Genomic DNA, 21400 nt, shown 5'->3' with positions numbered 1-21400 from the left:
GCCCCGGGACACCTATGGCCCACGGGACACGCCCAGGGACACGCCTCGACCGGGAGGACACGCTCCGGGACACGCCCCGCCGCCTGGAGCAGCAGACAGGGTGACACGTCGCGCCGTATCGCGACATAGTGCGCCATGTCGTGCCGGACCGTGGGGATATCCCGCGCCACCCCATCCTATGTGAGATGCGTCCCAGAGTCCTGAGGGAATCGGCGGATGGAGCTGCCAAGCCTCACTCCAGGTTGCTGGAAAAGCCGTGGCAGGTGAAGTCCCAGGTGACTTCGAAAAGGGAGACATTGTTCCCGTCTTTAAAAGGGGTGGAAAGGAGGAGCCTGGGAGCTTCCGCCCCGTCAACCTCTGTGCCTTGGAAGGTCATGAAACAGACTCTTCTGGAAGCTCTGCTGAGGCACAGGGAGGACAGGGAGGGGATTCGGGACAGCCAGCATAGCTTCACCAGGGTAGGTCTTGCCTGACCAACCCAGTGGCCTTCTGTGATGGAGTGACTCCATCAGTGGACAAGGGAGGGGCTACGGATGACATTTATATGGATTGCTGTAAAGTCATGTATCTGGATTCCTGTAAAGCCTCAGACATGGCCCTCCACAACATCCTCTCTGAATTGGAAAGGAAAGGATTCAGTGGGTGGACTGTCAGATGGATAAGGAAGTGGTTGGATGGTCACATCCAAGAGTTGTAGTCAATGGCTCAGCATCCCAGTGGACACCAGTGGCCAGTGGTGCCCTCAGGGTCTGTACTGGGACCAGTGTTATTTAGTATCTGCATTAATGACACAGACAGAGGGTCGGGGACACCCTCAGCAGCTTTGCAGGTGACCCCGAGCCGAGGCTGCAGTGACGCACCTGGAGGACGGGGCCACCTAGAGGGAGCTGGACAGGCTCCAGAATTCCCTTGGGAATCTCCTGAGGTTCAACAAGGCCAAGGGCTGGTGCTGCACCTGGGTCGGGGCATCCCTGCCATCAGTCCAGGCTGGGGATGAACAGATGGAGCAGCCCTGGGAGAAGGCCCTGCGGGTGCTGGTGGGGCAGAGGCTGGACATGGCCCAGCCCAGAACCCCCCGTGCCCTGGGCTGATCCCCCAGCGTGGGCAGCAGGGCAGGGGGGGATTGTGCCCCTCTGCCCCCTCAGGGGAGACCCCCCTGCAGAGCTGCCTCCAGCCCTGGGGAACAGCACAGCAAGGACATGGAGCTGCTGGAGAGAGTCCAGAGGAGGCCCCAAGAGGATCAGAGGGATGGAGCAGCTCTGCTGGGAGGAAAGGCTGGAGAGTTGGGATTGATCAGCTGGGAGAGGAGAAGTTTTGAGTTGACCTGATTGTAGCCTTGCAGGGCCTGAAGGAGCTACAAGAAAGATGGAGAGAGACTATTTCCAAGGACCTGGAGTGAGAGGACAAGGGAGAATGGTTTCCCACTGCCAGAGGGCAGGGTTAGATGGGATATCAGGAAGGAATCCTTGGCTGTGAGGGTGGGGAGGCCCTGGCACAGGTTGCCCAGAGAAGCTGTGGCTGCCCCATCCCTGGAATAGTTCATGGCCAGGTTGGACGGGGCTTGAAGCAACCAGGTACAGTGAAAGGTGTCCCTACCCATGGCAGGGGGTGGAGTGAGATGATCCTCAAGGTCCCTTCCAACCCAAACCAATCCCTGATTCCATCACTGCATGCCATGCTGTAGCAGACTATGTGATGCTGTTCCGTGCTGCCCCAGGCTGTGCCCTGCTCTGCCAGTGGGACCAGCTGGAGTTTTTCTATGAAGTTCATATTTTAGGAATTTTAATCAATAGCTGTTTTAGGTGTAATTAGAAAAGAAATGAATGGAACAAGCCCTGCCAGGGATTTCTCTTCCCACGCCTTGAGCTTAGGTCTCTCAAGTGTCACCCCCTTCCACGGATGGGGGTCTTGCTGTTGGATGCCCAGTCCAGGCCTGGTGGGTGCAGCCTGGTGCTGTGAGGCTGCTCCCTCCATCCCTCCCCCATTCCATGGGAATGGTCGCCATCACTGTGTCCCCACTGGTCTCCCAGGGGAGTGGGACGGACCCTGTCGAGCCAAGGGATGGGGAAACTGAGGAAGGCACTGGCTGCTCGCCCAATTCCCTCTGTCCCGAGGTGATCTTGGAGCCTCATCCCGCATGCCGAGGCGCTGCAGGGCCCGGCATGTCCGGCAGGGAAGGGGTGCGGGTGGCTCGGGTGAGGAAATGGGAGAGACCTGGCTGGAGTCCCGCTCTCCTCCCACAGCCCCACCTCCCCGGCCGGCTTAACATCCCATGGGCCAGCCTGGGGCCACCATTCCGTGCCCACCGCTGCCCCCACGCCGAACTCCCGGCCGGGCCAGCCGCGGGGCCACCGTCCTTTCCCCATTCCCGTGCCCGTCCCCGCGATGCTGCGGCTACTGCTGCTCTGGGGGGCCCTGGGCTGCGGGGCGGAGCAGGCGGGTAAGGCAGGGACACGGGGACCGGACAGCTCGGGCTTGGCGTGGGGGGGACGCGGGGCTGGCGGAGGGTGGACACGGGGCTCGCGGGGCTGACGGGGTGGTAGGTGATGTCCCACGTCTCCCGCAGCCCCGCTCACCTTCACCATGGTGCACTACACCCGCGTCTTCGAAGGCAATTCCCTCTTCTGGGGGAACGCCAGCCTGGACGGGCGGCTCAGCCACGTGCTGGAGGGGCACAATGTCACCCAGGTGCTGCCGCTGGAGCCTCCGGACGCCTGGGCACGGCGGCAGAAGGACGTGAGCACCTACCTCAGCTACTTCAGCGACCTGGTGAAGCTGTTCAACAAGGAGAGACCCATGGACTGTGAGTGCTGCCCGGGGGGCACTGGGGCAGGGGAACACCCCCCCCCGCGCTGCCAGGGCATGGGGATGGCTCTGCGGGGACAGGTGGGCAGAGGGATGGAGACACGGCCATGTCTAAAACCTCTCTGTGGGCAAAGGGAGCCCTTCTGTGGAGCCGGGAATTTCTTATCCAGAGCCTGCCCAGGGAATGGGGTGATGCTCAACCTGCTGCTGCTCCTCGGGAAAAGGGCTGGGACTGCAGCTGGGGGAGATGGTGAGGTGCAGGCACCCTGCCTGCATCCCAGCTGTAACCCACCTGCACCCTGCCTGCATCCTGCCTTCTTACTGCCTTCATCTCACCTGCACCCTGCCTGAATCCTGCTTGCTTTCTGCCTACTGCCTGCCTGCTCCCTGCCAGCATCCCACAGCTTTCCAGGAGCCATGGGATGCTGCCAGTGACGGTTTTGTGCTCCTGCACCTCTCCACGAGCCCGGTTTGCTGCTCCTGCCCAGGCTGTGCTTCACCTTCCTTTTCTTCCTTACCCCCAAATCTGTTGCTCCCCAGCTCCACATTTCTGCACCTGCCCCTTGGGGAGCCCTGTGTCCCTGCAGAGTCTCTGGTGTGACACCCACACACTCTGGTGTCCCCCTGCTCCCTGGGTGCATCCATCCCGGAGAGCAATGAATGTGCCAAAACACTCCCGTCTCCATAAAGCCGGAGCTGTGCTGTTGGGAGATAAGGGAGGGAAAATAATCCCAACTGCTGGAGAAGTCACGGAGGGGGAGCAAAGCCACGGGTGGGTGGCTGTTGCAGAGCTGAGGCTGTGTGAGTGCAGGGCATGGTTTGGGTGGGGCCTGGTGACCCCGTCTGTCTCTCTGTACCTATAGACACCCAGAGGCTCTGCTGCCGCCTCGGTTGCCACCTCTTCCCCAATGGCACATCTCACAGCTTCTACGAGGTAACCCTCAATGGGACGGCCTTCCTGAGCTTCCACGTCCCCAACGCCACATGGCAGCGGCACTGGCCCGGCCGGCACCAGGTGGCTGCCTTTGCTGAGACGGAGCTGATGAAATACCCCATAACCACCCATGACCTCCAGCACTTCCTCAACACCACCTGTGTCAGCATCCTGCAGGCTCAGAGCGCTGGGACAGGTCTGTGCTGGGGCTGGGGCTGGGGACGTGGTGGGGTGACCCTGGTTGTCACCTCTGTCCTTCTCGGCTCTTGCAGGAAAACTCAGCGGGCGGTCGCGTGCTCCGCTGGTGCTGGGGCTGATCCTGGGGACCCTCTGTTTGCTGGGCGTGGCTGTGGGGATCTTCTGGTGCACGGGAGGGAGCTGCTAACGGAGCTGGAGCTGTCCTGCATCACCCCATGGACACAGGGGATGGACCCATCATCTCCCTGTGGATCCACCATCTCTGTTTGGAGGCAGAGGATGGACTCATCATCTCCCTGTTGATCCATCATCTCCCTGTGGAGGCAGGGGACAGACCCATCACCTCCCCATGGACAAGGCAAGGGATAGATCCATCATCTTCCCATGGATCCAGCATCACCCTGGGGAGGCAGGGGACAGACCCATCATCACCCTGGGGAGGCAGGGGATGGATCCATCATCCCACCAGAGAGACCATCATCACTCTGTGAATCCATTGACCAAGCTGCTCCCCTACAAGGGATGCACGTCCCCAGTGCCACAGGCTTTGCTCCCAAGGGACACCAGTGGCTTCCCTGACCCGTCCCAGCTGGACTGACCCCCCCAGCAGCCCTTGCCCCGGGGATGGTCCCCATGCTGGGTTGGCACAAGGTATTGAAACTCCACAGAAACACACTTGGCACAGATGGAAAAACTGAGAAAAGGGGGGTGGTGGGGAAAACAGCAAGAGAAACAGCCAAGGAACAGTTAAAAGGGTGGAGTTAAATCCTCATCTATCCCTGTTCCAGAGGGGATGGAGGGAGAATGTCACACCTCATGTAATAAAAGCACCCATCCGATCTCACCACAGCTTTGGCTGCTCTCATTCCCCCCAGCAGCACCAACGGGGGCTGTGGATCCATCACAGGTCCATCATGGGCTGTGGATCCATCATAGGCTGTGGATCCATCATGGGTCCCTCACAGGCTGTGGCTGCTGGTGCCAGTCCCAGTGTCTGACCCTGAGCCGTGCACTGAGTTTTCCAAGCCTCTGGAAAGAAGCTGTTGGTGTTTGCTGGAGGGTTTTGCAGCTCCTGAGCTCATTTCAACCTTTTCCCAGCTTTGGTTTGACTCAACTAAGTCATTTGCCCACTGTTTTTCATTCCAAGGCCAAGCACAGACAGCTGTGAGGGCAGTTTTCCACAGTCCAAATCCCAGCTAAAAACTCCTCTTTGACTGTTTAAACTTTGTTTGTATCAATAAATTCTTTCACCCGGAGGAAGATTTTGAGCTCTCCTGCTCATCTCCACCTCTGCAAGGACAGGAAGGGCTGGAGACGAGCCAGGAGCTGGCTGGGGACACTGTAAGAGGGGATAGTGCAGGAGAGACGAGCTTTCCTGGATTAACTTCCAGCTCTTTCTTTTCTAAACACCCTCTGAGCAAGAAAGGGTGGGATGGGGGAAGATGGGAAAAGAGATGTGGGACAGAAGAGATGGGGAGATGACCCTGGGGATTGTCCTCTAGCAGGGATGGAGGAGGAGGTGCCCCAGGCCCTCATCTCATCACCCTGGCCCACGGCCATCCCTGAATTAGCCCCCGCCTCCCCAGGCTCCGGGGACAGGGACTGGTGTGTTCCCCACCCTCCGGAGGCTCCAAGAGGCCGGAGAATCCAAAACAACAGTGCTGAGGTACGTGAGCATCATCGCCCTTGGCAGGAACTGTGCTGAGGGACAAGCACTGCCTGTCCCTGCCATGGGCATCCACGGATGCTGGAGGTCACACACTGGGTTTGCTCCCCGTGGAGGGATAAAATCCCTTCCAGCCGAGAGAAACGGCCACATTCCCAACTCTGCTTCAGGTTTTGGACTAGGGGCATCTCTGCTGCCTGCATGTGTTGCACTGTGGTCCCCAAGAGCTGGAGGGATTCTCATTCCCAGTCCCTCCACCCTGGGCTTCAGCTCCTTGCTCTGGCTGCAATGGAGCGGTTGGACAGCCAGGCTGGCACCCAGGACACACCCAGGCTGGAGAAACCAGGGAGGTCTGGAACAGCAGGTCTTGTTTTGCTTTTTGCTTCTGAAGTGCATCATCTTTTGGACAGATGAGGAAGTCTCCACTTGGAGCAGCTCTGGAAAAGCCTCTTTCCTGCTCCAGGGCCCCCCTGTGCATGTTGGTCGCAGCAGGAGAGCACTCCAGGAGCCAACTCCACTGCTGGTCTGGAGTTCTCACAGGGAGATGGGGCAGCACCTGGCAGGGGGAAACCCCCAAACCTTCAGGACCCCAGGGAACAGCCTCACCTCGATCCCTGTCCATGGGCAATGCATCCAAACCTTCCACCCCCATCCCTTCTACCAGCACTGGTGTCCCACAGGGACGTGGTGATCAACAGCAGAGGGGTTGTGGTGGCAGCACCCACTCCCAGCACATTGTAACTCCCAATTTGTAACCCCAAACTTTCTCCTTCTCATCCCAAACCTCCCAAAATTTCTCTTCCTCATCCCCAAACCCGCAATTGCCTCATGGAGGGGCCACCAAAGTTGTGACAAGCTGGGGACATGTGGCCTGGCTACTCCAGAACTGGGAGCTGGGCTCCTGTTCCGTCACTTTTCCAACAGGGGATCAGCTCCCTGGCAGCTGGTAGTCACATGCATGGCCCATCCTTTCCCAGATTTGGCTGTTCTTCCACCCCGGATCCCAGCTCGGGATTGCCACCAGCATGTCACCACTGATCCTGTCAGCCAAGGGGGGTTTCCATTTGCTCCTCAGGGGTTTTTCGGGTCCTGATTTGTTCTGCACACAAACCTCTGGCAGCTTTCATCAGCCTCCAGAGCGAAGCATCCTGCTTTTCCACTGGGATTGCCGGGCAAGGCTTTGTTTTCCATGCATGGTTTCCATCACTCCGCTATTGTGCCTTGGATAAGGGCTCAGATAAGACCTTGATCCTTGATCCCTGCTCCAGTCAGACCAGTGAGGCCATGCCCATGTGCCAGGAAGGAGCTTTTCCCTTCGTCCCTATCCCATGGGAGACTTGGATGGGGTGGGAAGGTCTCCCCCCACCCCCACATTCCTTTTTGGACATCAGCTCCCTCTGCAAGGTCGGCACCTCCATCCATGTCCTTCAGGAGCCTCCATGCCCCTGGGACAAAGGCTGGATGACTCCAGGAGCTGCCCAAACCTCCTGTGCCTGCTGGCGTGGGGAGGGGGAGAAAAGTGAGGCTGATGGGATCCATCTGGAAGGAGGAAGGGATTATCCCTGTAAACACCTCTTACGTACTTGGAGCCTGCTCTGGTGTCATTGTGGCTTTTCTGGCCTAAACAAATCATGTCCTTCCAGATTTCCAGAGGTTACAGTGTCATAGCCCCACATGTTTGAATTCCTGGCTTTGGGACATCCTTGTTAACCCCAGGGGCTCCACTGGGGTGAGGGGATCTGCTTTTTTGGGAGGGGATGAAGCCCCCACAGGCTGCCCTCTCCCTGGGCAATCCAGTAGCAGGGGAGCTGGCAATGAGGGCTGCTGGCTTAGGTTCCAGTGAGGAATCATGGCCTCACCTTCCCTTCCCAGCTGGAGGCTCCCATGGCAAAGCCATGTGCCCTCAGAGCAATGTTCTCCTGGCATTAACCCCCTCCCCCTCCTTCCCTCCCTGCCCGGCTCCGGAGCAGAAAGGCTCACATAAAAATAAGGACTCAAAAATAACAAGACTTTTCTTTGGAAGAACCCAAGCCTGGGTTGTACTTCCAGAGGAATTCCTGTAGGGAAATGGCTGTTTGGGAACCCTATCAACCCCTTCCCAGACTCAGGAAGCCCCTGCATGGCTGAAGCCAAAGGGGAGCAAACTCCCACCCCTCAGGATCCCCACACCGAGGGCTGGAGCTCCTTGGAGCGGCCCCAAAACCTCAGCACCTCATCTTGGATGGGGAGTGTGGCTTTAGGTGAAGCCAGCCAGGCTGTGGATAAGGCTGCAGGGAATGATGGAAAAGTGGATCCGAGCCCTGTTTTCGCCCTATCATCAACCTGGTATGGAATCCTCATCCCATCTACTCCTTCTCCTCCCCTGGGATGGGAGGGATCCATCCAAAGGGTGGGAACCCAGCGCCGATGGAGGTGATGACATCTAAAATCCAGCCGGCAGTGAGGCCCTGGAGGTGAGGAAAACCATTCCCTTCAGGAATAAACCAGGATCCCATTTCAGCCAGGCCTCCCCAAAGCAGCAAGGGACAAGTGTTTTCCTAGGAGAACTGAAAAACACGCCTCTATCTGAACCCCCACAATCCTCACATTTAAGGTGAGATCTAGGGTAAAAGAGGACCAGGAAATTAGAGTTTATTTGGTCCAATTTGGGAACAGCATTACATAGAAAGGGCTGGAAACCCTGGCTGTGCATGACAGAATTCCCAGCTTGGAAATTTGCACTGTCCAGATTCTCGTTTGGTCCCTGACCAAGATGGGAACACATAAAACCCCTGGGAAGCATTTATATGGATAAAAGATCCAGAAACCTGTGGAAATGTTTGAGCAAGCACTGCTGTTGCTGCTGGGAAAAAGCATGGAAGCCCTGGAAGCTTTGGAGGCGGGAAAGGCAGAGGACAACCCCCACAGTGGGAGGGAAAGGATGGAAGGAAGCAGGGTTGCCTGCTTGGAATTTGGGGCTTTTATTCCTGTTTTCCTACGTGCTGCTGTACAATTCAGGGCTCTGCAGCCATTGTTGTGTTCCCCGAGGAGTCCAGCCCCACAGTGCCATAAAAACAAACCACAGGAAGGAAAGGGATTAGCAGGGAAAGGAAAAGCAGCAGCAGGAACAAGGAGCCAGACCCAAAATAAACCCACTGGCTGCTGCTGGAGGTGCAGGTAGGAAAGGTTACACCTTCTCCTGGGGGAATTTGGGACTTTGTAGTGAAATCCCAGCTTTTTTGGGTTTGTTGCTACAGGTGAGCACCGGTAGCAGGGTTGCAAGGGCTGGGATAACGGGAATCAGCCCCGTGCACAGGGATATAGGAAGGAATATATTTGAAATCGGAGGCTTCCTAGAAATCTGAATTGAAGGGGAGTAGAGGCAGAGCTGCCCTGCAGCACCTGGAAAAAGGCTGGGCAGCAGTGGGCAGAGGGAGCAGCCTCAGCTGGGAATAACATCTTATCCTCAGGGATTTTGAGGAAGACTGGCAGGGAGTCCAGGGGTTTGGCATCCCGGGCTCCTCTCAGCTCCCCAGACCCCGCTGGGCTCTGCCAAGGCAAATGGACAAAGGATCCAACAGGAAAACTTCCCAGTGCCGCTGCTTCCGCTGCGTCAGCTCCCGCTGGAGCCGATGGCTGGGTGGGACGGGGCTGGATCCAGGGACACAGGGGCTGGGCGGGGCTGTTCCCACCTCACCGCGCTCTGCCAGCTCCCAGTAAGGAAAATAAACAACAAACAGAAACTAAAACAACCTGGAGGCTCCACCTGCTGCTCCCCACCAAACAGTTCTATCTGGAGGCAAACCAGATCCCATCCACTTCCCGAAAAAGGGAATAAGGTGTAAGGCAGCAGCTGGGAGGATCTCACTTTACAGCCCCCAAGAGCGCTGAGGGAACGGGAAGGAGGGTGGAGCCAGGTGGGGGTCAGGCTCTTCTGCATAACACGCAACAGGAGAAGAGGAAATGGCCGCAAGTTGCTCCAGGGGAGTTCAGAGTGGATATGAGGGGGAAATTCCTTCCCTAAAAGAGTGGCCAGACATTGGAACAGGCTGCCCAGGGCAGTGGTGGAGTCCCCACCTCTGGAGGGATTTGAAGAATGTGGCACTTGGGGACATGGGGCAGTGCTGGGGGGACGGTTGAACTCGATGGGCTTGAGGGGCTTTTCCAACCTCAGTGACTCCAGGATTTCTCTTGCTGCTTCCAAGAGGGAAGCACAGGCCTGGCTGTCCCAGGGAAAGGGCTGTGGAAACACATCACCAGGGAGGTTTTGCCATTCCAACTCAAACACACACTTTATTTTCCATCAGCCTGTCCCGTCCTCACAGAGGACAGAGCGCAGGAGGGGAGAGCTTTTCCAGTAAATGCTGGTTACATGTGGGGGAAAAGAGGGAGAACCAAGGCCATGAAGCCATTCCCAAATCCCACCATGACCCAGGAGTCTTTGCTAAGCTGGAGCAACCTCCAATTTCAAACCAAGTGATGATTTTTGGGACAACAGGACTACTTGGTAGTTAAGAGAGTCCACAGGGCCTTAAAAGACTATTCGCTCCTTTTCCAACCATTCCCAATCCATTCCCAACAGCACCAGTACTCCTGCCCCAAAACCACAGACTCTGAACCAATACTACACCCCAGACTCAGAGGGGAAGGGCTAGGGTTAAAAACACCACCCCAAAGCAACAATATTTTGGAAGAGATGGATACCAAGGATGTAAAAAGCAGGAGCAGCTCTGAAAATATGTTGAGATGGTCGAGAAAAGTCACATCAAAATATATTTAAAAACCAGAAATTCCAACCTGTGTGGAATTTAAAACTCCCTTCCCCACATCTATTTTCCTGCTCAAGGAATCTCTGTTGTTCCAGGACATGGAACATGATAGGCAGCACCAGTTGTGTCCTGAAAAAGTATTTCCCCCAACTCTGACCACTTCCATCATTTACAAATTAAAAATCAGCTAAACCTCAACCATTGCCCTCCCCCCCTCCCCCTTTTCTATTCTCCAGTGGGCAGGAGAAAAGACCACAAACAAATCTGACTTGGCGTTTCCACGGAAGTCAAATTTTCCCACCCATCAATACCCCTGCAATCCGTTGTACACCTTCTGCACAGGTCCTTGCTTCAACAAGTGCTTGAGACCTGCAAGGGAAAGGACAGTGACTGAGCAGGGCACAGAGGGTGATGACTCCTCAGATAACACCTTCCTCACTCCTGAAATCCCACTCATCAAGCATTTCAAGGAACTGACAAGTCCCAGGGCCTGGCAGGATCAAATTCTTACCAGAACAGCCAAAAAGGGTGAGTCAGCCCTTTAAATCCATAAAAGCCCCTCTCCTGGGGTTGGCAGGATAGGGAAAGACTGGCAGGTCTCCACTGCTGCTGAAAGGGCAAGTCCACCCAGAGCAGAGGAAGCAGAGTGGGAAGAATGGATGTGTCACATTGTTTTTCCAGGGATTAAGGAGGGAGCCCCTCTGATTAAGTCAGTTTGGTCATTCAGTGCCCTGGGGCCCCTCAGGGCACAGCTCACACCATCAGCAAAACCCTCAGAGCCCCAGGAGAGGCTGCCAGGTCCCAAAACAGGGAGAAGCTCCCCACACCAGGGGTAACTTCCAAGTAACATTCACTAAGGAAGGACACTGAGGGGCTGGAGTGTGTGCAGGGAAGGGAATGGAGCTGGGAAGGGGCTGGAGCAGCAGGAGCAGCTGAGGGAGCTGGGGGGGCTCAGCCTGGAGAAAAGGAGGCTCAGGGGGGACCTTCTGGCTCTGCAACTCCCTGACAGGAGGGGGGAGCTGGGAGTGGGGTTGGGCTCTGCTCCCAGGGAACAAAGGACAGGAGGAGAAGGAATGGCCTCAGGCTGTGCCAGGGGCGGGTCAGGTTGGATATTAGTAATTAAACCAATCAATTTACTTGTACAGAAGAAAATTCCAACCTTTCAGGCATGGAAATCCTTCCGGAAATCCTGCTAAGACAGTTTGTCTCCCTGCAAACCTTGTCCTCCTTGTCTGTCCTTAACTCTTTTAGGCTACACGTCATACCATCCTTTAAAACCAGTATAATTGTCACAGTAGCTCTGTTAAAATACGGGAAAACTGGCCTGGAAGTAGTAACTGGAATGAAGAGGGCTCTCTGCCAGGTGAGAACTATTCATGCTGATGGGCAGAGGCTCCTGATCTTTTTCCAGAAACAGAAGGACAAAGCAAACCCCTCTCCAGGAGATGCTGATCACTAGGGACAGGTCATTTTGCAGGGGGTGCAAGGTAAGTTCACTTCCCCTCTGCATCCAAAGGAGGCTCCAAGTTGCTTCCTGGCTGGTGGGTGAGAGGATGTGGCTCCTGGATGTGTGGTTCTTAGAAAGGAAGGACGTGGCTGGAGAAAGAGGTACTCCAGGAATACAAAAAACAGTGGGTTTAGCAACATTTGTGCACCTTGTTTCCTGCTACCCTCAGTAGTGAACAGGGTATTTCAAGACATATTGGAGGTTCAATCAGGAATTCCAACCAGGAATCCTGGCATTTGGTGCTACTGCACTTCAGGCATCTTTTACTGGAGGCTGAAGGCAATTTTTACTTTGAAATGTTGCTGATACCACCAAGAAGTGACAGGTTTAATACAGAGTCAGCTCTGCTCAATTCCACTGGCAGGAAAGAAAGGATTATTTATCTTATTTCAAAGCTCAGAATGGTGCTCTTGGAGCCAGAGTATCTTCTGACAGCCCCAGGAGCTGGACATATGGTTAGGAGATAAGAAAACAGGACCACAGCCAACAATAAGGAAAAAAGGAATGTTTTGAATTCTTCAGCCCAGTTTTCCTTTGGATGTGTACACTGAACCACTGCCACACAGCAGGAATTGACCTATTCCCTCATAAAACTCCTTCAATCACTGGATATTCAGAGATATCCAGCACACAGGAAGGCATCTGACTGCCTACCCAGTCACCTTCCCCTGGGAAATGTGGAATTGCTTTAGGAGGGAGAGAAACACCCTGTGCCCGAACACACTCATGGCAGCACTATCATCTATCTCTCTGCTCCCAGATATCCGTAAAGGTGTGGGAGGAATTGTCCCAAACATGGAGGCTTCTGTCACTGCTCCTTGCCCAGTGTCTTCCAAAGTGCCAAGAGCAACAGCTAGAATAACCTCCTGTGTTTCAGAGGTGCTGTTGCCTGATGAAACTTCTAGAAGGGCAGCAGAGTCTGGAATGAAACTCCACAGTGACATGGCCCCTGTGCCCCGTGAGACACCCTTGGAACAAGCAGGAAAGCACAGGGATAAAACCAAAGCAGGATCACCCAAAGCACAGCCCAGGGGCACAGACCTCCCAGCCCAGACAGCTGGAGGAGCCACAGAACACCCGGAGCTGCAGCCACCAACGGGGCTGCCCGTGGCAGCTGGCACAGTGTGGCCAAGGCAGCAGCAAGTGCCCCGGGGCTCAGCCCACCCAGGGCTTGGCTTCCCTCCATAAACTTGAGGAGCTCAGCAAATCCACTAGAAAAGCACCTTCAGAGGAAGCCCTGGAAGAAGTTCTGGGCATAGGGATTTCCTGACGAGCTGCACTGGTACATGCCAGGAACATCTTTGCCCCGTGGCAGAGGACAAGGCCCTTGATGCCCGCTCTGATGCAGGCAGAACTGACCATAGAGGCTGCTGGACAAAGAATTCCCAGCGAGGAGCAGAAGGAATCCTGCCAATTTTAGGATTTCTACATGGTTCATCAAACTTCCATTTGAGCACTGAAGCTAAGCAGCAGATCTCTCCTAGAGGGAGTAGGGTAGAAGGAGGTGTGGAGGGGAACAACCCTTCTCCTGACACAGCGTGTCATTCCTTACCCTCGACAGCAGAGGGATTCCCACAAGTCTTGCCTCCAAGAAAGTAGCAGCAGGGGCTGGAAAACCCTTCTGTGATCCCATTCCAGTGAGGAAAGGCAGAGGCTAAGCTCAGCCAGATGGCCAGCTCCAAAACACAGCACCTGCAAACTTGCCAAGTGCTACATTCCAGCAGCAGCACATCCCAACCTCATCTGGCTCCCTACAGCTGCAGCAGCCAAACTTCCCTGCTTCCCAGGGAAATGGGAGTTCATCACAGGGCATCAGCCAACTGCGTTATGTTGTACAAGGGGCACAGGGACAGGAGAGCCCTCCCTGAGCACTCCAGCTCCAGGATCAGCTGTGCCAGGTTCTTATTAGCTCTGGTGGGCTCTGAACACCCACCTTCCCGCTGGTCTGGGGTCAGCTGCTCCTTGGGGAACTCCACATCAAAGGTGATTATTAGGGAGCCTTTGATGTTGTTGTTATCAAAGTTTGGAAGACCCTCTCCCTTCTTCCACAGTTTGGCGCCGGGTTTTATGATTTTATCCCGAGCAATGTGAACCTGAAGGGAAAAGGAATTTTAGGACATTATTAGTGTTTCAGAATCAGAATCCCAGAATCAGCAAGATTGGAAAAGACCTCCAAGATCATCGAGCCCAGCCTGTGACTACCCAGCCCAGAGCACTGAGTGCCACATCCAGTTGTTCTTGGACACCTCCAGGGATGGTGATTCCACCCTTCCCTGGGCGTTCTGTGTTGTGTGTGTGCGCACCCCAATACTCCAATGCCTTTTCCAACCCTCTGGAAAGCTCCAGCTGATGTTGAGCCTTTGCCAAAACCTGTGGTATCAATGGGGCCAGGCAGGACATGTGCCAGAACTAACATTAGCTGGGACAGAGCGGAAGTGAGACCCACACTTCAGAGCTTGTTTTGGTTCCATGGGAATTGGGCTGGAAGGCTCCAGCAGAGGGAATACTGGATATAACCAGACCCTGAGCAAGCACAGGAGACCTGCAGGTAGATCTGGGTTCCACAGCACCTTGGGCCTCACCTTGTGCCCATCCAAGTGGGCAATATCCATCTCAAAGCCTGTCAGTGCCTCGACCAGCGAGATCGTCACGTTTGTGTACAAGTCGTCTCCCCTCCTTTCGAACACTGGGTGCCTGTGGAAACAAGAGACACTGAACTCTCCTCCTTCTCCAGTGGGGAAAAAGGTCCTTCAGCTTCTTCCCTTCTCTTTGGGAGTTTGGTGAATTCACAAATAGGAGGGGAAGTGAGGAATGAATCAAATTTAGCCTCATTTTCCTGTGCAAGATAAGTACTGCTCAGTGCCCTTTCTATTTCTGGAGCAGCGAGTGCTGAGGTGTGACAAGAAGTTGTGACTCACACAACAATTTTCTCAGTAGTGAATGTCCTTAAAATGAGGAGATGGTAAAAGGAGGTATTTCATGTGAATCACACATGGAGAATTCAAGCCAAAAAAATTAAGATGCTTTGATAACCCCACTTCTAACGAATCCAGCTACTCCAGCACCATTAGGGTTGAACATCCTGCATAGCCCTGAGTGCCAGGGCTGCACCTACACGCTGCAGGGCAAGCTCCATGCCAGAGTGGGCAACACTGGCCAGAAAATGCCTTGCAAGCTGCCTTTATAGTCAGCAGGAAGAGCCTAACTAAGCCAGGGACTTACTTAAGAACTTTTATTCGGAAGCGCAAATCACCGGGCTCCCCATCCACGTGGGGCTCACCTGGGAGGGAGAAGGAATAGTTATTATATTATTATATTATATATATATAACATAAATATATATATATTATATATATTATTTATATACTATATATATAATTATTATATTATAGGAGATAGTTATTTTTAGGAACAAGTAGAGAAACAAGTAGGATATGAAACACAGACTTCCAGTTCACATGTTAAAGGAAAAAGAAACCAACTAGTTGATCTTTAGATGGGTAAAACTCTGCTTAAATATATCTAGAAGAGTTTAGGCCTCTCTGGGTGTTGCCTCAGTGAGGTTTCACCTCTCTGCTATTCTGGAAGACCTGCATGTCAGTGGTGTCCTTCATCTCCCTGGGCAGAGGGGACTCCCTCACACAACAAGCCTGGAGCAGATGTTCCTGCTGAAGTGTTACCTGAAACATCAGACCTGGTGCTGGTTTAGGGCATGTCGCCACTCCCACTGAAGAGATGCTCCTGGATTTCAGCACATGCAGAGGACACAGCACTTCCAACCCCCAGAAAATGGGGCTTGGACACCCCAGTGCCATGAACAGCCTCGAATCATAGAAAAGGAGCAGGCCAGAGCTGAGCACACCTACCTTCCCCAATGAAGGGATACTCCATACCATCCCTCACCCCCGGCTCGATCTCTACTTCCAGCGTCCGCTCCTCATTCACAAGCCTGAAAATGGGAAGAGCAACCCAGCACTCAGTTTTTAACTCTATTTCAGCTTTATTCCATGTGGTAGTTTTAATCTAGGCCTTCCCTGGTGACCAGTTTGTGATCAAGGAAGTGCCCACGTACCCAGTATTCCATATGATTTTTACGTAAATCAGGATATAAATAAGAAAGGAGGAGAGGCCTTTGCTCTCTTCTGTTCTGGCGAGGTTTGGGAGCAGTCGGTCCTTGCGTTGGTCTCGCTTATCTAAGGCTGAGGCCTGCAGTGACTGCTGGCCTGATATGTGGAGGTTTGGAGAGTGCTGGCCGTGTCTGCCAATCCTGCTTTTCTAGGGGACGTGGTGAGATCTGTTTTGCTAGTTACTAGTATAGTTCTTGAGTTTGATTGCGTATATCTGTTTGGTGTCCCTTTTTGTGTCCCTTTTTTCCCCTTTCCCTTTCCCTCTGGGGGGTGTTTGAATTCCCTTTGCTGTGTACATAGTATTTTAATTGTGAATAACTGTAATATACATAAAATATATATATTTTTATATAACTAACTTGATTTCAGGTTCTTCAATTTGCATAGTTTTTTTATTTTGCCCTAAGAGAAGAAGGGAGGGGAAAGGGGGGGCTGCTACTGTGAGTTTGGACATTTGGCAGGAAGCCAGGTCCAAACCATCACATTCCAGCTTTTTATGTGTGTTAAGGGGTAATGGGAACATCCCCAGAAGCTCATATGTACTCTTGCCTTGCTCACACCTATAACTGGAGGGTCAGTGCTGCCTTTTCTAGGTGCTCAGCTAGTAGGGAAGGCAAAGTTAAAAGCTCCTAAACGCGCAGGCAGCACCTGGATGTGTGACCACAACACGGCATTCCATGTCCAGCTGTTCCCAGCTGGAAGCTGTGTGCTTCCCCAAATGCATTGAACCAGATTTAGTTGCAGCACTCCACTGTAGTGTGACTGTGCAAGGAATAAAAGGCTGGAAGAGGAAAGTGGGGACCTTTCCATCTAACAGAGCTCTGCTGCAAGAATAGACTGGCCCATCGAAAATGAGAAACCTGTGTTAGGACTTCCCACATTCCCCAGTACTTACTGGGAATACAGGCACTTTCCCCCACCTAGCGGTCGGTTTGGGAATAAACATCCCCATATTGCTCGGTAAAATCACAGGATTTAGGATTCTGAGAAGCAGTGAAGAGTATCCAACTCACTTGACATTGGGACACTCATCACAAACGACCTCCTGGGTCATCTGGAAGCGCCCAGGCCCCAGCTGGGTTGTCCTCATCTCCTGCCGGCAGTTGCATTTCCGTTTGCCCGGCGCCTGTCTGGCCACTGGCTTGTTCCTGACAACCTGCAGGGAAGAGGAAGAGCTTGGTGCCAGCACTCCTGGGTCTCCACAAGGGTCTGGATTTCTCAAACAGCCTGAACACCGAACGGTTTGGCTGGGAAGGGACCTTGAGGATCATCTAATTCCAACCCAGTGCCCCGTTTTTGTGTGTGACCTCAGCAAAACATCCCAAATTTTCACCTTGTGATCACACATTAAACACCAGGAAAACTCTCTCTGACACCACAGTTGCCGTTTCCTTTCCTTTTCCTGCACACCTTTCTACACAGGAAAGGGAACACCAGGATGGAACACCTCACACTTTGGTTGTGATACTTCCTTGTCCCACAGAACGGGGAAATTATTTCAGGTTCCCCAAACACCGACAGCACAAAATCAGTCAATGCAAACATCAATGTGCAGAACAGGAGGGATTGTCAGCACCAGAAATGGAGTTTGCTTAAAAGAAATAGCAATTTTCACATACTTCTCCCAATTATATAATCCAAAAACTTGCAGTGACATGTTTGGCCACCTAGAGAGACCATGAAAAATCCTCAGTATGGTTTTGAAGGGATTGTAAAGTGAATTGGAGGCTTATGAACAGGCCCTCAAACATCATTAAATTCTACACCTGTTCTAAAACAGCTCAGCTAGTGACTGACAGCCAATAAATAAGTATTATCCCACTTTCCAGAGACAGCCAGATGGAAAAGGTGGATGAATGTGTGGTTTCTTCAGTAAGCTACAGCAAAGAGCACCACAACATCCCTCACGGGCAGACACTGTGAAAAGGAGCATCTCTTGGAGCTGTTTTTTGGGGGGAGATATTCTGAGCACTGGTCAGGCACCTCAAACCTGGCAGCACTCTGGAAAGTGAACTTACTTCTACGAAGTTCCCTGAATAAACCTCCTCCAGCGTGACCTCCAAGTCCACGATGATGTCACTCCCCCGGGGAATGTTCCTGTCCTGCTGGCGAGGGTTCCCTCCAAACATGAATCCAAAGTCCCCAAAGAAGCTGGAGCAAAGCACATGGGTTAGTTCAGGAAGGAATCCTGGGCAAATGCTTCAATCCTGCTAAAGAACAGCCTCCTCACAGTCCTAAAGCTCTAGAGGAAACCCAGAAACCTCATTTTGCTCCTCCAGGACACTCCAGACAAAGCAGCTGCTTTGGAACAGTTTTCTGTATTAAAGGAACCACATTTTGGAATAGGAACATCTCAAAATCTGCCCAAGGGAAGTCCCCTCTGATGTGCACTGCTGCTCAGCTGCCACTACAAGGTGTCATGTCTAAGTAGGTTGGTTTTCAATGGTTTGAGGACAAAAGGGGTGAGGAAAAATTCCTAGAAGATCTGTATATTGTCCTCCAGAGGCAGTGTGAGTTCTCACCCAAGATCACATGAGATGAGCAACTTCAGGAATGACTTTAGGAAGTTTGTGCCTGGCTGATCCAAAGGGGCAGAAAATCAGGTGCAGCTGCCTTCGGATTGTAATGCTCCAAATTCCACAGTTGCTGTGAAAGTCACCCCAGCAACACTTTGCAGAAGAAGTGTCCCCAAAGGGCACACGTGGTGTGCCAACAGATTAAACCTCAGTCACACACAGGGAACTTGGGAAAATCCCCATGTGTTTGATAAAGGTGCTGCACATGAAAAATCACCCACAGGGGTGTCCATGTGGGAAGCTCTTGTAGCAGGAAGTGATGCACAACCAAACTGAGAATTTCATGTGGGATACCACTGTAAATATATTTCCTCGGGTTCTCAACTCTCACAGCAGTGTCTCTGGACATGTGCTTGAGCATCACAAAATCAGAGCAGCAGCTGGAGACCAGCCTAAAGTGGGAAAACCTCCTTACTGGGAGAAGATGTCTCCATGGGAGCTCTGGTGCCCATCCTTCAGTCCCTCCTCACCGTAGGCGTCATACTGCTTCCTCTTCTCCTCATCTGACAGCACCTGGAAAACACATGGAAGCAGGAAAGACATCACCTGCAGCTTAAGGGAGTTGTTTAACAAGGCTCTGAAGGTACAGCACTCTGCACTTGGGGACAACTAGCCAGGCTTTATGTCACAGATGCCTTGTCTAGGGCTTGCTTGCTGTGCTGGTCCAAAAGAGTTAAGCATTTATCACTTAAACCCATAAAAAATTACACTCAGATTATTAAAACAACATGGAAAATATACACACTGACTTTATCTTAAATATTAAACACAAATTAGAAGGAATAACTCAAATCCTACAAGGACACACTGAAAAAAAAAAATCATACACCACCACCCCTGTGGCTCAGTTGGGACTTCTAAGACTGTGAAGCATCAGTTTTAATTCTAAAGTTCTGATCACATTTACTCTTCCTTTTCCTGTTGATCTATTTGGGAAGGTCAGAGTTGCCAGGTGAGCTCCCAGAAGGCTGGAGAGGAGTGGGAACAGGAGGAAAAGCAGCTAAACCATGAAAACCAGCCTGAAATTTGGGGTGCCCAGAGAAGCTGTGGCTGCCCCAGCCCTGGAAACGTCCAAGGCCAGGCTGGATGGGGCTTGGAGCAACCTGGGCTAGTGGAGGTGTCTCTGCCCATGGCAGGGGGTGGAATGAGATGGATTTTGAGGTCCTTCCCAATCCACACCATTCTGGAATTCTATAAATGCCAGTTATAAATGCCAGCAACAGGGACAAAACCACAGGTGCCTTCACGAGTTTCACCCAGTGGGCGAGGCGTGCTCCTTAAGGTCCCTTCCAACCCAAACCAGCCTGAGATTCCATGAGAATAAAAGGTATAGGATAAAATCCAATACAGTAACAGGGGAAGGATGGAATTTGATGGAAGTAGAAGAAAGAAAGGAGGGAATTTGATATAATAGTGGAAGGTCCCTGTCCATGGCAGGAGGTGGAATGAGATGATCCATAAGGTCCCTTCCAACTCAGAGCATTTCATGATAATAAAAGATGTAGGACAGAATTCAACAAACTGACAGGGAGAGCATGGAATTTGCCATGGTAACAGGGGGAGGATGGATTGCACCTGGACCTTATGAAGAGCCTTCCCATTCCCCACATTACCTTTCTCATTCCCCTATAGAATGCTACAGGACGGATCCTCTCAAATCTCCCTGGCTCCATGAGCCCTCTCCACCCTTCCTGACTCCAGAAGGACACTCTCGGCTCCAGGTCTCACCTCGTAGGCAGCTCCCAGGTCCTGGAACTTCTCCTGCGCCCGCGGGTCGTCGGGATTCCTGTCGGGATGGAGCTGCAGCGCCAGCTTGCGATAGGCCTTCTTAATGTCTTTGATGGAGGCGCCGCGGGAAACCCCCAGGATCTTGTAGAAATCCCTCCTGCAGGGGGAGAGGGGAGGGAGAGGAAGGGAGAGGAGAAGCGGATGGAGAGAAGGGGTGAGAAGGGGAGAGAAATGGAAGGGAAAGGGAGAGAGAGGAGATGGGAGATGGGGAGGGAGGGGGAAGGGGAAGGCAAAGGAATGGGAAGGGAGAGAGAAAAAGGAGCAGGGGATGGGGAGAACGGGAGGGGAAGGGAGAGGCGATGAGGAGGGAAAAGGGACAGAAGAGAGAGGGCACGAGAGACAGGGAGGGAGAAAGAAATGGGAGAGGGGAAAGGAATGAGGGAATGGGGTGAGGGCGAAGGGATGAGGGGAACGGATGAGGGGAAGAGATGAGGGAATGGGATGAGGGCATGGGATGGGGGGAAGGGACGAGGCGATGGGATGAGGGGATGGGATGAGGGGAAGGGATGAGGGGAAGGGATGAGGGGAAGGGATGAGGAGAAAAGATGAGGGGATGGGATGAGGGGAAGTGATGAGGGGAAAAGGAGCGGGTCTCGTCAGCACCGCAGCCGCCGACTCCGAGCTCGGGGGGCGCGGCGCGGCGCCGAGGCTGAACCCCCACACTCCCCAGTGCCGAGGGCGCGTCCCAGCGCACTCACCCCGCGGCGGTCTCCCCGCAGAGGCAGAGCAGGAGGAGGCAGAGGCGCCCGATCCAGGCAGGGGCCATGGCGGGGCCGGGCCGGGCCCTGAGGGAGCGGCGGCGGCGACGGCTCCGAACCCGCCCCTCGGCCGACCCCGGCCAATGGGGGCGCGGGGTGCCCGCAGACAGCCAATGGGAGCGCCGCGCTGAGCGCCGCCGGCCAATGGGCTGCGCACACTTCAGCGCCGCCGGCCAATCGCCGGCCGCAGCGTCGCCGCCCAGCGCGCCGGGCACACCTCACCCCGACTTCCCTCCGCGCAGCCAATCGACGTGCACGTCGCTTAGCCCCGCCCCTGCGCCGGCGGACGGGAC

At 53.6% G+C, this 21400-nt stretch overlaps 2 protein-coding genes across 4 annotated transcripts; one reads left to right on the top strand and one right to left on the bottom strand.

Annotated features, from left to right (window-relative positions):
• Nucleotides 1-76: 76 nt before the first annotated feature.
• Nucleotides 77-5147, top strand: PROCR (protein C receptor). 3 transcript variants are annotated; one of them, XM_050328095.1, is made up of 4 exons: nucleotides 77-263; nucleotides 2567-2803; nucleotides 3730-3935; nucleotides 4012-5147. In XM_050328095.1, exons 1-4 carry the CDS (start codon nucleotides 217-219, stop codon nucleotides 4122-4124), a joined length of 603 nt encoding a protein of 200 aa, XP_050184052.1. In that variant the 5' UTR covers nucleotides 77-216; the 3' UTR covers nucleotides 4125-5147. The 3 variants fall into 3 exon arrangements, with proteins under 3 accessions (XP_050184052.1, XP_050184053.1, XP_050184051.1); XM_050328096.1 differs by having other exon boundaries at nucleotides 3669-3935; XM_050328094.1 differs by lacking the exon at nucleotides 77-263 and adding an exon at nucleotides 2286-2440 and having other exon boundaries at nucleotides 3669-3935.
• A 4708-nt stretch (nucleotides 5148-9855) lies between these two features.
• On the bottom strand, nucleotides 9856-21160 carry DNAJB11 (DnaJ heat shock protein family (Hsp40) member B11). Its single transcript, XM_050328105.1, has 10 exons — nucleotides 21048-21160; nucleotides 20290-20446; nucleotides 18977-19074; nucleotides 18004-18136; nucleotides 16999-17141; nucleotides 15725-15807; nucleotides 15081-15138; nucleotides 14441-14552; nucleotides 13792-13951; nucleotides 9856-10720 (listed from the first exon to the last, which is right to left on the bottom strand). Exons 1-10 carry the CDS (start codon nucleotides 21113-21115, stop codon nucleotides 10656-10658), a joined length of 1077 nt encoding a protein of 358 aa, XP_050184062.1. The 5' UTR covers nucleotides 21116-21160; the 3' UTR covers nucleotides 9856-10655.
• Between the last annotated feature and the right edge of the window lie 240 nt (nucleotides 21161-21400).

Source organism: Myiozetetes cayanensis, unplaced genomic scaffold, assembly GCF_022539395.1.
Source record: "Myiozetetes cayanensis isolate MyiCay16 unplaced genomic scaffold, myiCay2020 scf36, whole genome shotgun sequence".
Taxonomy (NCBI): domain Eukaryota; kingdom Metazoa; phylum Chordata; class Aves; order Passeriformes; family Tyrannidae; genus Myiozetetes; species Myiozetetes cayanensis.
Note: the sequence above shows the minus strand (reverse complement) of the source record. Positions and strands in the feature narration are given on the sequence as shown.

What these genes read in the sequence shown, in the direction of transcription:
- DNAJB11 (XM_050328105.1), bottom strand. Translation starts at nt 21,115, where the DNA reads ATGGCCCCTGCCTGGATCGGGCGCCTCTGCCTCCTCCTGCTCTGCCTC. An exon ending in ACCTGGGAGCTGCCTACGAG is followed by an intron (nt 19,075 to 20,289) that starts GTGAGACCTGGA and finishes TGTGTTTTCCAG; the next exon opens with GTGCTGTCAGATGAGGAGAA. An exon ending in CCCACTTGGATGGGCACAAG is followed by an intron (nt 13,952 to 14,440) that starts GTGAGGCCCAAG and finishes TTTTCCCTTCAG; the next exon opens with GTTCACATTGCTCGGGATAA.
- PROCR (XM_050328094.1), top strand. Translation starts at nt 2,386, where the DNA reads ATGCTGCGGCTACTGCTGCTCTGGGGGGCCCTGGGCTGCGGGGCGGAG. An exon ending in CTGCGGGGCGGAGCAGGCGG is followed by an intron (nt 2,441 to 2,566) that starts GTAAGGCAGGGA and finishes CGTCTCCCGCAG; the next exon opens with CCCCGCTCACCTTCACCATG. An exon ending in CAAGGAGAGACCCATGGACT is followed by an intron (nt 2,804 to 3,668) that starts GTGAGTGCTGCC and finishes CTGTACCTATAG; the next exon opens with ACACCCAGAGGCTCTGCTGC.